This window comes from Mobula birostris, chromosome 26 (genome assembly GCF_030028105.1).
Source record: "Mobula birostris isolate sMobBir1 chromosome 26, sMobBir1.hap1, whole genome shotgun sequence".
Taxonomy (NCBI): Eukaryota; Metazoa; Chordata; class Chondrichthyes; order Myliobatiformes; family Myliobatidae; genus Mobula; species Mobula birostris.
In genome coordinates, this window is record NC_092395.1 from 765972 (window position 1) to 778494 (window position 12523).

General features: G+C 51.3%; 1 protein-coding gene across 1 annotated transcript in view; it reads right to left on the minus strand.

Moving 5' to 3' along the window:
• tmem221 (transmembrane protein 221) overlaps positions 1-7585 on the minus strand; it is a 12867-nt gene extending 5282 nt beyond the window's left edge. The window contains exons 1-2 of the mRNA XM_072243951.1: positions 7290-7585; positions 183-268 (exon numbers count right to left, since the gene is read on the minus strand). Of these exons, the coding sequence (XP_072100052.1) occupies positions 183-268; positions 7290-7585 (382 nt within the window). The remainder of the gene's footprint in view (positions 1-182; positions 269-7289) is intronic.
• Positions 7586-12523: the final 4938 nt, after the last annotated feature.

A 12523-nucleotide genomic window follows, 5' to 3' on the forward strand; every position in this document is an offset into this window, starting at 1 on the left:
GAAGGATCCTGGACTTTGTGTGACATCCTCACAGCAGGTTTACGTTGGCCAGAAGACAACACTGGCAGTGAGGTGTTCCCCTGGTACTGTGCTGAGAAAGTTAGCCGAGACTGCCTGCGCACAGCTGTGGACTAACATTACAGAGGGGCAGGATGTTTCAGGCTTCACACTGCACCACATACCTGCTAAATATGCAGTGACGCCCAGACAGAACGCAGAGAGAGCCAGCTGTCGAGAACATCGGCTGTTCAGGAGAAGCCAACCAGCCCTGGAATGGGAGAGAAAATATGAATAGTCACAATTGAATGCCACAGATGCCAGCAATCTGCAATAAAAGTAAAGTTGTTGGAAAGTGGTTGGGCGAGGCAGTGCCAGTGGAGAGTGGTAGGTCTAACTATTCAGAGTGATGAATCTGCAAAGAGTAAAGATCTAGGGTAGGAATCCAGGAAACAGCTCGGTTATCCATAATGTTTTCTCGTGGAGAGGAGATGCTGAGGTGGTGTGAGAGAGAGCAAAGGCCTCTGTGGGCACGCTGGAATCTCTACTGGGTTGCACACTAGCCTTTCCCATCGGTGTTGCTTGATGGAAGAACAAGCTGGACCAGGACAACATCCTTGCACCATCAGTCTACAGGGCATGTACTCAGGGAGTTGGCCAAATTATTTTTGTTTCTGTCACTATGCGTTCTGCTGTCGTAATCCTATGTGCTATATTTGTGTGCTGTTGGTACTGTGTTTTGGAGGAACGCTGTTTGATTTGGCTGTATTCATGTACGATTAAATGATAATTAAACTTCAACTAGGATGGGCTGACAAAGTTCCTGACCGTAACATCGCTCTGAGGCTTTGTTCCATGTTACTTCTGTAACCCCTTTCAGCCTCTAACCCTCAATTCCTTCGCTATCTCTGTACTCCACGAAAAATCCTCTCCCTGAATCTCTCCAACCTCTCTCCTCCATCAAGTTCTCACATGAACCTTTTGCCCTTTCCTTGAAAAAGGTACAGTAAATGAGAATCAAAGAACCGTAGATTTCGGAACTCCTTGGTAAAGGGATGCTGGGACGCCAAACAAAATCCAAACCAGGATTATTATCCCTCAGGTGTGATGTGAAATTATAAACAAACATGATTCTGCAGATGCTGGGAATCTTAAATTCATTTCTAGTGTACGAGGTCCATTCCGAATGACTGCGGTGGGAGAGGTCCCTTCTAAAAGCAAAGACAATAGACTCTGCAGGACGGGAGTTTCCCTTCCTCCACATTTGATGCTGCCCTCACCGGCATCTCCTCCATCTCCCGGACATCCACATTCAACCCATCTTCTCGCCACCTTAACAGAGAGAGTTTCTCTTGTCCTCGCCGACCATCCCACGAGCCTCCGCATCCAACACATCCACCCCCCATTCCACTCTCCGCTTTCCGCAAGGATCGCTCCCTCCGTGATTCCCTTGCCCATTCACCCGTCCCCACTAAATCCCCCCACCCCGGCATATATCCCTGCAAGCTACAGAAATGTTACAACTGCCCATTCCCGGAGGGGGGAATGGTGGGAGAAGTGGGGCACAAGGTGGGGTTGGGGATGTACCAGCGACTAACCCTTTTGCTTTTGTTGCTTCTGGAACCGTTGGTTCCCATATTCAGCCCACCATATTCCCATATTGCATTCCCGGGACGGGGAACCCCTGCCCAACCCCAGGTTGCTTGAGGTGGTGGTGACGGGTGGCTTTCCTGAACTCCTGCAACCTCGAGGAACCAGAAAATCAGGTTTAACATCATTGGCACAGGTCGTGAAATGTGTAGTTTTGCGGCAGCAGTACGTTGCAACTATAAATGACAACAAGATATATAAAATTAAGTAAATAGTGCTAAAAGAGAGAAAGTAGTAAAAATTGGTGAGGTAAGTGTTATTGAAGATATTGAGAAGGGTGCTGTTTCTGGACTTTTGAATAAAGTACTTGTGAAGTTTGGATTGGTTTCACGACTTTTGACTCTGCTTTCAGGACACTGGCTTGCTGGAGTATGTCCCAGTTTGTTAAATTTTGTTCTGACATTTCATGGGTTCATTGTCCATTCAGACTGTTGATGGCAGAGAAGAAAAGGCTGCTTCTGAAACATTGAGTGTGTGCCATCAGGCTTCTGTACCTCCTCGATTGCAGCAACGAGAAGAGGGTTTTGAGCCAAGCCTAAAAAAGGGAAGATGTTTCCACAGTTCAGTCAACAGTCTCTGACTTGAAACGTTGATTCCGTCTCTTCCCACAGACGCTGCCCGACCTGCCGAGTGTTTCTTGGGGGGGGGGGGTCTACTTTATTTGGATTTCCAACACGTGCAGTTTATTTTTCATTCTTTGCGAAGGGGATGTGCCAAGATTCCTGGCGGTACATCTCCAAGTGTGGGCAGCATGGAGTGATATATGCCGGCGGTGGCGTTCCCGGGTGATAGAGGCCGGCGGTGGCGTTCCCGGGTGACAGAGGCCGGCGGTGGCGTTCCCGGGTGACAGAGGCCGGCGGTGGCGTTCCCGGGTGATAGAGGCCGGCGGTGGCGTTCCCGGGTGACAGAGGCCGGCGGTGGCGTGCCCGGGTGACAGAGGCCGGCGGTGGCGTGCCCGGGTGACAGAGGCCGGCGGTGGCGTTCCCGGGTGACAGAGGCCGGCGGTGGCGTTCCCGGGTGATAGAGGCCGGCGGTGGCGTGCCCGGGTGACAGAGGCCGGCGGTGGCGTGCCCGGGTGACAGAGGCCGGCGGTGGCGTTCCCGGGTGACAGAGGCCGGCGGTGGCGTGCCCGGGTGACAGAGGCCGGCGGTGGCGTGCCCGGGTGACAGAGGCCGGCGGTGGCGTGGCCGGGTGCCATTCGAGCCGTAGTGCCGGTGTTGCGCGCGGGGTGGGGGTGGTATGAATCGTTGGCTATCGTTTTATTTCCTCTGTTATGTTGTACATGACGGTTCCTGTTGGCCAGTTCCTCGGTGAAGCGTGTCAGTTGCGCACAGAAGCGCTCAAAGAGACACCCTTGCCAACTATCTCCAGTATTTGGCACCGTGACCTGTCGCAGCTTCTTTGTACCGTTTTTTCCGAATGCCAACTGGAATGTGCCTGCCCTTCCCTCACCCGGGAACTGGCAATTCAAATGGAATTCCGTTCCGAGCACAGTCTCTGGGAAAGTGGCCCGGAAGCAAACCCGCACAGACTGTTACTGTCTCAAAGTGAATTCAGACTAGTTCAGGTTGGGATTGACACGTTCACCGTGAGCCAAGCTAATCTGGCCCCTTACAAAGGGACCAAGGCGGGGAGGGTGCTTTCTGTACAAACACTAACACAAAGCCCGCAGTTCATTAAAGTCCCTACTCACGTTTGCGGAGAGTCAAAACCCGGGAACAGTCACAAAACAGCAAATCATAAACACTAGAGATTCTGCAGACGCTGGAAATCCAGAACAACACACACAAGATATTGGAGGAACTCAGCCGGTGGGGTAGTATCTATGACGAGGAATAAATATTCCTTTTGGGCCGAGACTATTCATCATGAGATTCTGCACGAGGCCTGATGAATGGTCTCAGCCGAAAGGTCGACTGTTTATTCATTTCCATAGATGCTGCCAGACCGACTGAGTTCCTCCGGCATTTTGTGTGCGTGTGTGTGTGTTACTGCGGAATTATCATTCAATTAGTAAACGCGTGGCCCGACCACCGTCTGTCTCCCCGCCGTATGTGGGATCATGCTCTGCACACTTGACGCTGCCCCACCCCACAATCCTGCATCGCTTTGATGATTAGTCAGTCTGGTTTCACATCCGGATTAGCCATTACTGTTCTCCTTTCTTCACCCGCCCTCTCCTCTTTTCTGATTGGGTGTTCAGAGATGAACTTACGAAATCAGTGGAACCTATTCCGCCATTCATTGAGAATGGCTAATTTCCCTGTAGACACGGGATGGCATAGCGGTTTGGCGTGCTACCGGTCGGGGTTCAATCCCCGTCGCTGTCCGTATGGAGTCTTGCACGTTCTCCCTGTGACAGCATGGTCCTACGATCCATGGTCTGGGTGGTCCGGTTTCCATAAGATACAGGAGCAGAATTAGACCATTTGGCCCAGTGAGTCTGTTCGCCCTTTGATCATGGCTGATCCAATCGTCCTCTCAGGCTCAATCTCCCGCCTTCTCTCCACATCCCTTCATGCCACGAATCGATCAACCTCGGCCTTAAATATACCCAATGACTTGGCCTCCACAGCCGTCCGTGGCAACGAATTCCACAGATTCACCACTCTCTGGCTAAAGAAATTCCTCCTCATCTCCGTTCTAAATGGACGTCCTTCTATTCTGAGGCCTGTGTCCTCTGGTCCTAGACTCCCCCACCATAGGAAACGTCCTCTCCACATCCACTCTATCAAGGCCTTTCAACATTCGATAGGTTTTAATGAGATCCCCACTCGCTCTTCTTAATTCCAGTGAGTACAGGCCCAGAGCCATCAAACGCTCCTCATATGAAAAGGCTTTCAAACCCGGAATCATATTCGCGAACCTCCTTTGAATCCTCTCCAATGTCAGCACATCCTTTCTTAGATAGGGTGACCAAAACTGAAAACAAAACTCCAAGTGAGGCTTCACCAGTGCTTTATCGAGCCTCAACATTACATCCTTGCTTTTATATTCAGGTCCTTTCGAAATGAATGCTTACATTGCAGTTCCCTTCCTGACCTTGCAAATTAACCTTCAGAAAATCCTGCACGAGGACTCCCAGGTCCCTCTGCGCCTCAGATTTTTGAATTTCCTCTCCATTTTGAACATAGTCTGCCCTTGTATTTCTTCTCCAAAACGCTTGACTATTCATTTCCCGACACCGTGTTCCATTTGCCACTTCTTTGGCCAATCTCCTAATCTGTCTAAATCCTTCTGTAGCCTCTCTGCTTCCTCAAGCCTACCCGCCACTCCACTTATATTCGTATCATCCACAAATTTGGCCACCGGGCCATCAATTCCGTCATTCAAATCATTCATATATTTTCGTGAAAGGAAGCGGTCCCAATCATAGACCCCTGTGGAACACCACTAGTCACCGGCAGTCAACCAGGGAATGTTCCCTTTAATCCCACTCTTTGTCTCTTGCCAATCAGCCAACGCTCTATCGATGCTAGTATCTTTCTTGTAATACCATGGGCTCGCAGCTTGTTAAGCAGCCTCATGTGTAAGGCCTTCTGAAAATCCAAGTACACAACATCCACCGATTCTCCTTTGTCTACGCTGCTTGCTATTTCTTCAAAGAATTCCAACAGATTTGTCAGGCAAGATTTTCTCTTGTGGAAACAACACTGACTACAGTCTGCTCTATCATGTGACTCCAAGTACCCCGAAATCACATCCTTAACAACCGATTCCAACATCTTCCCAACCACTGAGGTCAGACTAACTAGCCTATAATTTAAATTATTCTACCTCTCTCCCTTCTTGAAGAGTGGAGACATTTGTCTCTATCGCGCCCACACAATCTTGTCTATTCCTCTGACTGAGGAATCTCCTACCAACACTTAAGTCCTCTTCACCCCTCTGCTCTTCTGATCCACAGCATCAGGCTCAGTGCCAGAGACCCGGTCCCGGTGGTTCCGGTTCCGGTTCCGGCTCCGGCTCCCCCTGAAGGCCATCCCCTCAACAGTATCCAAAGTGGTATACTTATTATTCTGAGGGATGGAGGGGGGTCAGACGGACGGGGAGAGGGGAGGGGAGGGGAGGGGTGAAAGTGTGGGATGTCAGAGCGCGGGGTAAGGTGCGAGAGGCGGGGACAGCAGGGTGATACCTACTGGATGAGTGGGCGAGCAGAGCGCTGGAGTGGCCGAATGGAAGGAGAGCAGCTCCCGCCCACCGGGAGATGGGACAGGCAGTGCCGAAGGAGGTGCCGACGTCAGAACCCTCATAAATCCAGTACCGGCTAACACACATTGGCGGTATCCCAGGGAATGAGCAGGAGGTGGGAGCAACCAGAAACCCAGCACAGGTTCAACGGGCCGAAAGTCCTCCAGCACTGCCCCCGTCCCCACAGATACTCCACATCAACGTACTGGGGCTGCACCTGCCACGCAATCCGATCACACCTGCGCATGGTTTCACCTGATACCGAACGACGTGACTTTCTCCAGCAGCTTAATCATCCAAACTCGGAACCCCTTTGACAGGCGCAGACCTGAATGTGGGCGAGGGAACTCCGGGTGTGAGTGAGGGAGCCCCCGATGTGGGAGAGGGAACTCCGGGTGTGGGTGAGGGATCCCCCGATGTGGGCGAGGGAACTCTGGGTGTGGGTGAGGGAGCCCCCGATATGGGTGAGGGAACTCTGGGTGTGGGTGAGGGATCCCCCGATGTGGGCGAGGGAACTCTGGGTGTGGGTGAGGGAGCCCCCGATGTGGGCGAAGGAACTCCAGCAGCTGAACAAGACGATGGTCCCGGTAATGGAGACCTCCGTCCCCACCGAACCGCAACGGGATCGGTAGTACACACCTCAAATGGACAATCACTTATTATAGATTATCTTTCATGCTGACAACGCAGTTCAAAGTACTTTACGGTGGGATAAAGGGCAAACATGAAAATAAAAGACAAAAACGATGTCTGTACAAAGCAAGGTTAAACTAATAGACATTGAACTGGTGTTTAAAAGTGTTAACTGAGTCCGTATTCCTTATAGTTTTATGTATTGAGTTCCACAGTTGAGGAGCGTAGTTCAAAAAACTGACCTGCCAGTTGTCTTTTGAGGGAGATTGTTTAAATTAAGAGACCGGGGAAGAAAGCCTGGCAGTTGGAGCGGGATTATAAAACGAAAATCATTCTGTGATATACTCCGGTCTCAGACAATTGAGAGCTTTAAAAACAAGTGAGGGGACTTTAAAATCAACTCAAAAAGATGCAGGAAGGCAATGCAGAGTAGCCAGGACGGGAGTGATATGTTCCCTCATTCGGGGTTTGATAAAAGCCGAGCGCGGAGTTCCGAACGCGTTGAAGTTTGCCAATAGATTGCTTTGGACAGCCACTGAAAAGTGCGTTTCAGTAATCCTGTCTATTCGAATTATATCAGCATCATTACGTGACAGAAACGAATCGGGTGCGCTCCCTAAGCTCCGAACTTGTATCCCACCCACTCCAGCGGCGCCCCCTCGGCCCCGATCCCCCACACTGCCGCCTCCCGTAGCTCTCCCTCGGCCCCGATCCCCCACATTGCCGCCTCCCGCGGCGCACCCTCGGTGTTCCCGGCTTCAGTGGGCACTTCTGTTGTGCTCACGGGCCGGGGCCGGGGCCGGGGTGGTGGGGGTTACCTGTCCGGGTGTCCGTCGGCCGCCAGGTGCCCGTGCAGCAGAGCGAGGAGCAGGCAGCACAAGTGCAGCGACACGGACAGAGAGGCGAGTCCCCGGGCGACAGGGCGCAGCAGACGCGTGGTAGCTGCGGGCAGGGGCGACAGCTGGGATCCCGGTGGCTGCAGCAGGAGAGAGGCGGGCGGCACAGTCATGAGCGCGGCCAGAGCTGCGAGCGACAAGAGGACGGCCAGGCAGCGATCCGGCGACAGATGCACGGTGCCCGAGGTCTCCGGCGTCCTCCCGACGCTCCGCTGCATCTCTGCGCCGCGCAAGCTCCGGCTCCGGACCGGCCTTTCCTCCCTCCTTCACTTCCGGACGATCATTGCAATACCTGGGGAAGTCTACACCCACATTGGCTGTACATTGTGTGTAACAGCCACACCGACTGTAACAGCCACAGTGACTGTCCACTATGTGTAACGCACATCGTCTGTATATTATGTGTAATACTCGCAGCGATTGTTACACCCACACCAACTGTACACTGTGTGTAACATCTGCACCGACTGTAACATCCACAGTGACTGTCCACTATGTGTAACACACATCGTCTGTATGTTGTGTGTAATGCAGCGATTGTTACACCCACACCGACTGTAACATCTGCACCGACTGTAACACCCACAGTGACTGTCTACTGTCTTTAACAGCGCGCCAACTATGACAGCTACATTGACTGTACAACGTGTGAAACACCCGCACCGACTGTAACACCCACAACGACTACACCGTGTGTTACATCCGCACCGACTGTAGCACCTACAGTGACTGTCCACTGTGTTTAACAGCGCACCAACTGTGACACCTACATTGGGTGTACATTGTGTGTAACACCCATACCAACTGTACAATTCATGTAATACCCACACCGACTACACTGTGCGTAACAGCCACACCGACTGTAGCACCCATAGTGACTGTCCACTGTGTGTAACAGCCGCACTGACTGCACTGTGTGTAATACCCGCACCGATTGCTACACCCACATCAACTGTACACTGTGTGTAACACCCAGACTGCCTGTAACATCCACACCAGATGTCATTTTGGCACGGAATGTAACATGGGCACTAAACTTAACATTAACTTTAACACCGAAATGAATTTCACCAGAACCTCGGGGGAAGCGCAGAGTGGACGTGCTTTATCGACCGAGAGGGGAAAGAGGGAACGAAGGGTTTTTCAGAAGTTCATCTGCGCAGGTAAAGGAGCTGATCGCGGCACCGTCACTTGCAGATCTGTCACGTCTCTGCTTCTTCATCCGTCCCGGGACAGCGAAAAAATGTGACTTTGTTACAGAGTCCGGCACGGGGACTGGGCATCTCAAAGGAAGAGAGAGGCTGAGGGAGGGGATACTGAGCCAGAGATCCAGGCAGCTGGCAGCCCTTGTCGCCTGAGGGAGATAGAAATGGAATGGGAGAACCCGGCGCTTGTTCGGGAGCGGCTCCGGATGTGTTTGGTGATGGGGAGAACTGAAATAGGAACTGCATTCGTTAGCAGTTTCGGAAATCTGGAAGGTAAGGAGAGATGACTGGAGTAATGCTGAGGTGACTGACGAGTGAGTGGCAGTAAGGAGAGAAATCTTTCAGAGGATCAGGAGAAAGTTGACGGGACAAACGGCCTCATTTGCTTGGCGTACAGGAAACGCCCAGAGAGTTCTGTCCATTTAGTGTTATCCGCATCGCGTTTCTGGTTAACCTCTGTGCAGAGCGGCATTTACATTTGAGCTAACACACGCAAAATGCGGGAGCAGGGGCTCGCAAGCTTTTTAATGCCATGGGCCAATGCCATTAAGCAAGCGGTCCGTGGTCGGTGGTCCCCGGGCTGGAAAGCTGCAGGTCAGGCAGCGTTGTGAAGAGAATAAACAATCCATGTGTCGGCCGAGTTCAGTCATCTTGGGAGTAGGTACAGAGGAGATGCCAGTGGTAAGTTTTTTACGCAGAGAGTGGTGGGTGCGTGGAATGGGCTGCCGGCGACGGTGGTGGAGGCGGATTTGTTAGGGTCTTTTAAAAGACTCTTGCATAGGTACATGGAGCTTAGAAAAATAGAGCGCTATGGGTAACCCTAGGTATTTTCTAAAGTAAGGACATGTTCGGCACAGCTTTGTGGGCCGAAGGGCCTGTATTGTGCTGTAGGGTTTCTATGACTGTATATAACCAACTCAAGGTTTCTCCGGACCCTCTGTAGACACTGCCTGATCTGCTGCGTTCCTCCAGCATTTTGTATGTGTTGTTTCTAATGTCCACCATCTGCAGAATCTGGTGCGTTTCTACTTGATGATCCGCTTTAACCAACGAGGAGCGGTGGCTCTTCCTGCGAACCGTTAACCGCCAGGCTCACCTCCCACCTGGTCTGTACGGCACTGATGCTGGTTCGGCCTGTGGTTATCTAGTTAAACAGTAATTACAATTATTGCTCGGAATCAGGTTAACATAGCGGTTAGCGTAAGATTTTACTGCGCCAGTGAGTGACTGACTTCAATTCCTGCTGCTATCCGTAAAGAATTTGTATGTTTTCCCCGGAACTGTGTGAATTTCCTCCGGGTGCCCCGGATTCCTCCCACAGTGCATGGATGTATGGGTTAATAGGCTAATTGGTCATAAGGGTGTTATTAGGTGGTCTGGGCTCGTTGGCCTGGTACCGTGCCGTATTTCTAAATAAAATAAAACATATTTTAAAACTGCCACTTTACCCTTTAAACATTATTCTCTCTGTCTAGCGGCTTTAGCTCAGGTGAGGGCACAGAATTAGTGACCCGAATCCGGGTTCTCAGCGTCTCCATGACAATGTGGTAAAGTATCTCTGAGCTGTGGGAACGAGAGTGTCGAGTAGCCATACCCTGCGCTAGTTATATTTCCGGTGCTTTGGGAGTGGAGTGGTCCCGAACCACACCCGGGTAGAAGAAATAAAGGCGTAGACTAGTTTCTAAAAGGGGAGCGAATTCAGAAATCCGAGATGCAATGGGACTTGGGAGTCCTCGTTCCGGATCCCCTAAAGGTTAGCGTGCAGGTTGAGTCGACGGTGAGGAAGGCAAATGCAATGTTAGCATTGGTTACGAGGGGACGAGGATACAAAAGCAAAGATATAATGATGCAGAGACCATAGGGCCTTGGTCAGATCACTTGGAGTATTACCAGCAGTTTTGGGCCCCTTTGGCCCATCTAGTCCATGCCAAAACCATTCAAACTGCCTAGTCCCATCAAGCTGCACTGGGACCATAGCCCTCTGTATCAGTACCATCTACGTATCTGTCCGAACTTCTCTTAAACATTGAAATCGAGTTCACATGCTCTACTTGTGCTGGCAGTTCACTCCACACTCACACGACCCTCATGTGCCTCTTAAACTTTTCACTTTCACCCTTCAACCATGACCTCTGTCCCACCCCTCCTCAGTGGAAAAAGCCTGTGAGTAGTTATCCTATCTATATCCCTCATCATTGTGTATACCTCTATCAAATCTCAATCTTGTACGTCCCGAGGAATAAAGGGCGCAGTAAGTCACTACAGGGTTCCTGTGGCCTTTTCCCTCAGTAACAGGTATGCCCCTTTGGATACTGCTGAGGGGAGAGGTGACCTATCTGGGCAAGGCTGCAGCAACCAGACCAATAACACTGTGGTTGGCTCTGAGCTTCAGAAGGGTAGGGTGAAGTCAGGTGGAGCAACAGTCATAGGGGACTCGATAGTTAGGAGGACAGATAGGAGATTCTATGGCAGCAAAAGTGACACCAGGATAGTGTGTTGCCTCCAGCTGCTAGGGTCCAGGATGTCTCTGAGTGGTTGCAGAATATTCTTGAAGGGGAGGGTGAGCAGCCAGAGGTTGTGGTACATGTTGGTGCCAATGACATGGGCAGGTAGAGGTCCTGCGCTGTAAGTTTAGTGAGTTAGGAAGGAGGCTGAAGAGCAGGACCTCCAAGGTGGTCATCTCCAGATTACTCCCAGTGCCACGAGCTAGTGAAAGTCAGAACAGGAAGATGGTGCAGACGAATGAGTGGCTGAGGGGATCGTGCGGGGAGCAGGGTTCCAAGTTCTTGGATCATTGGAACATTTTCTGGGGAAGGGGTGACCTGTAAAAATGGGACAGGTTGCATTTGAACTGAAAGTGGACCAATATCCTGGGAGGGAGGTTTGCTGATGCTATTGGGGAGGGTTTAAATTAGGTTTACAGGGGGGTGAGAACCGTAGTGAAGAGGCAGAGGATGGGGCGATTGACGCACAAGTAGAGACGGCTTGCTGGGAGTTTGTGAGGAAGGACAGGCAGAGATGATGGAGCAAAGATGCACTCAGCCTGATGGTTTGTGATGTGTCTATTTTTAATGCAAGGAGTGTCATAAACAAGGCGGATGAACTTAGAGCATGGATCAATACGTGGAACTGTGACGCTGTGGCCATTACACAGACTTGGATGTCTCAGGGGTAGGAATGGCTGCTGAGTGTGCCAGGCTTTAGATGTTTCAAAAAGGACAGGGAGGGAGGCGAAAAAGGTGGATAATGGCACTGCTAATCAGGGTAGTATCACGGCCGCAGAAAGGGAGGTCATGGAGGGATTGTCTACTGAGTCAGTGTGGGTGGATGTCAGAAACAGGAAAGGGGGCAATAACTACTGGGGGTGTTTTATAGACCCCCCCCCCCAAGAGTAACAGAGACATCAAGGAGCAGAGAGGGAAGTAGATTCTGGAACGGTGCAATAATAATAGGGTTGTTATGATGGGTGATTTTAACTTTCCGAATATTGACTGGCATCTCCTTAGCGGTTTAGATGGGGTAGAGTTTGGTGTGTTCAGGAAGGTTTCCTGACGCTATATGTAGATAAGGCAACTAGAGGAGAGGCTGCACTTGATGTGGTATTGGGAAACGAACCTGGTCAGGTGTCAATGAAAGGGGCTTCCCTTCCTCCACCATCAACGCTGATCTCAAGCACATCTCTTCCATTTCACGCACATCTGCTCTTACCCTATCCTCCCGCCACCCTACCAGGGATAGGGTTCCTCTTGTCATCACTTACCACTCCACCATCCTACGCATCCAGCACATAATTCTCCGAAACTTCCGGCACCTCCAACGGGATACGCCCACCAAGCGTATCCGTCCCTCCCCCCACTTTCTGCTTTCCACAGGGATCGCTCCCTACGCGACTGCCTCGTCCATTCGTCCCTCCCCACTGATCTCCCGTCTGACTTATTCTTGCAAGCAGAA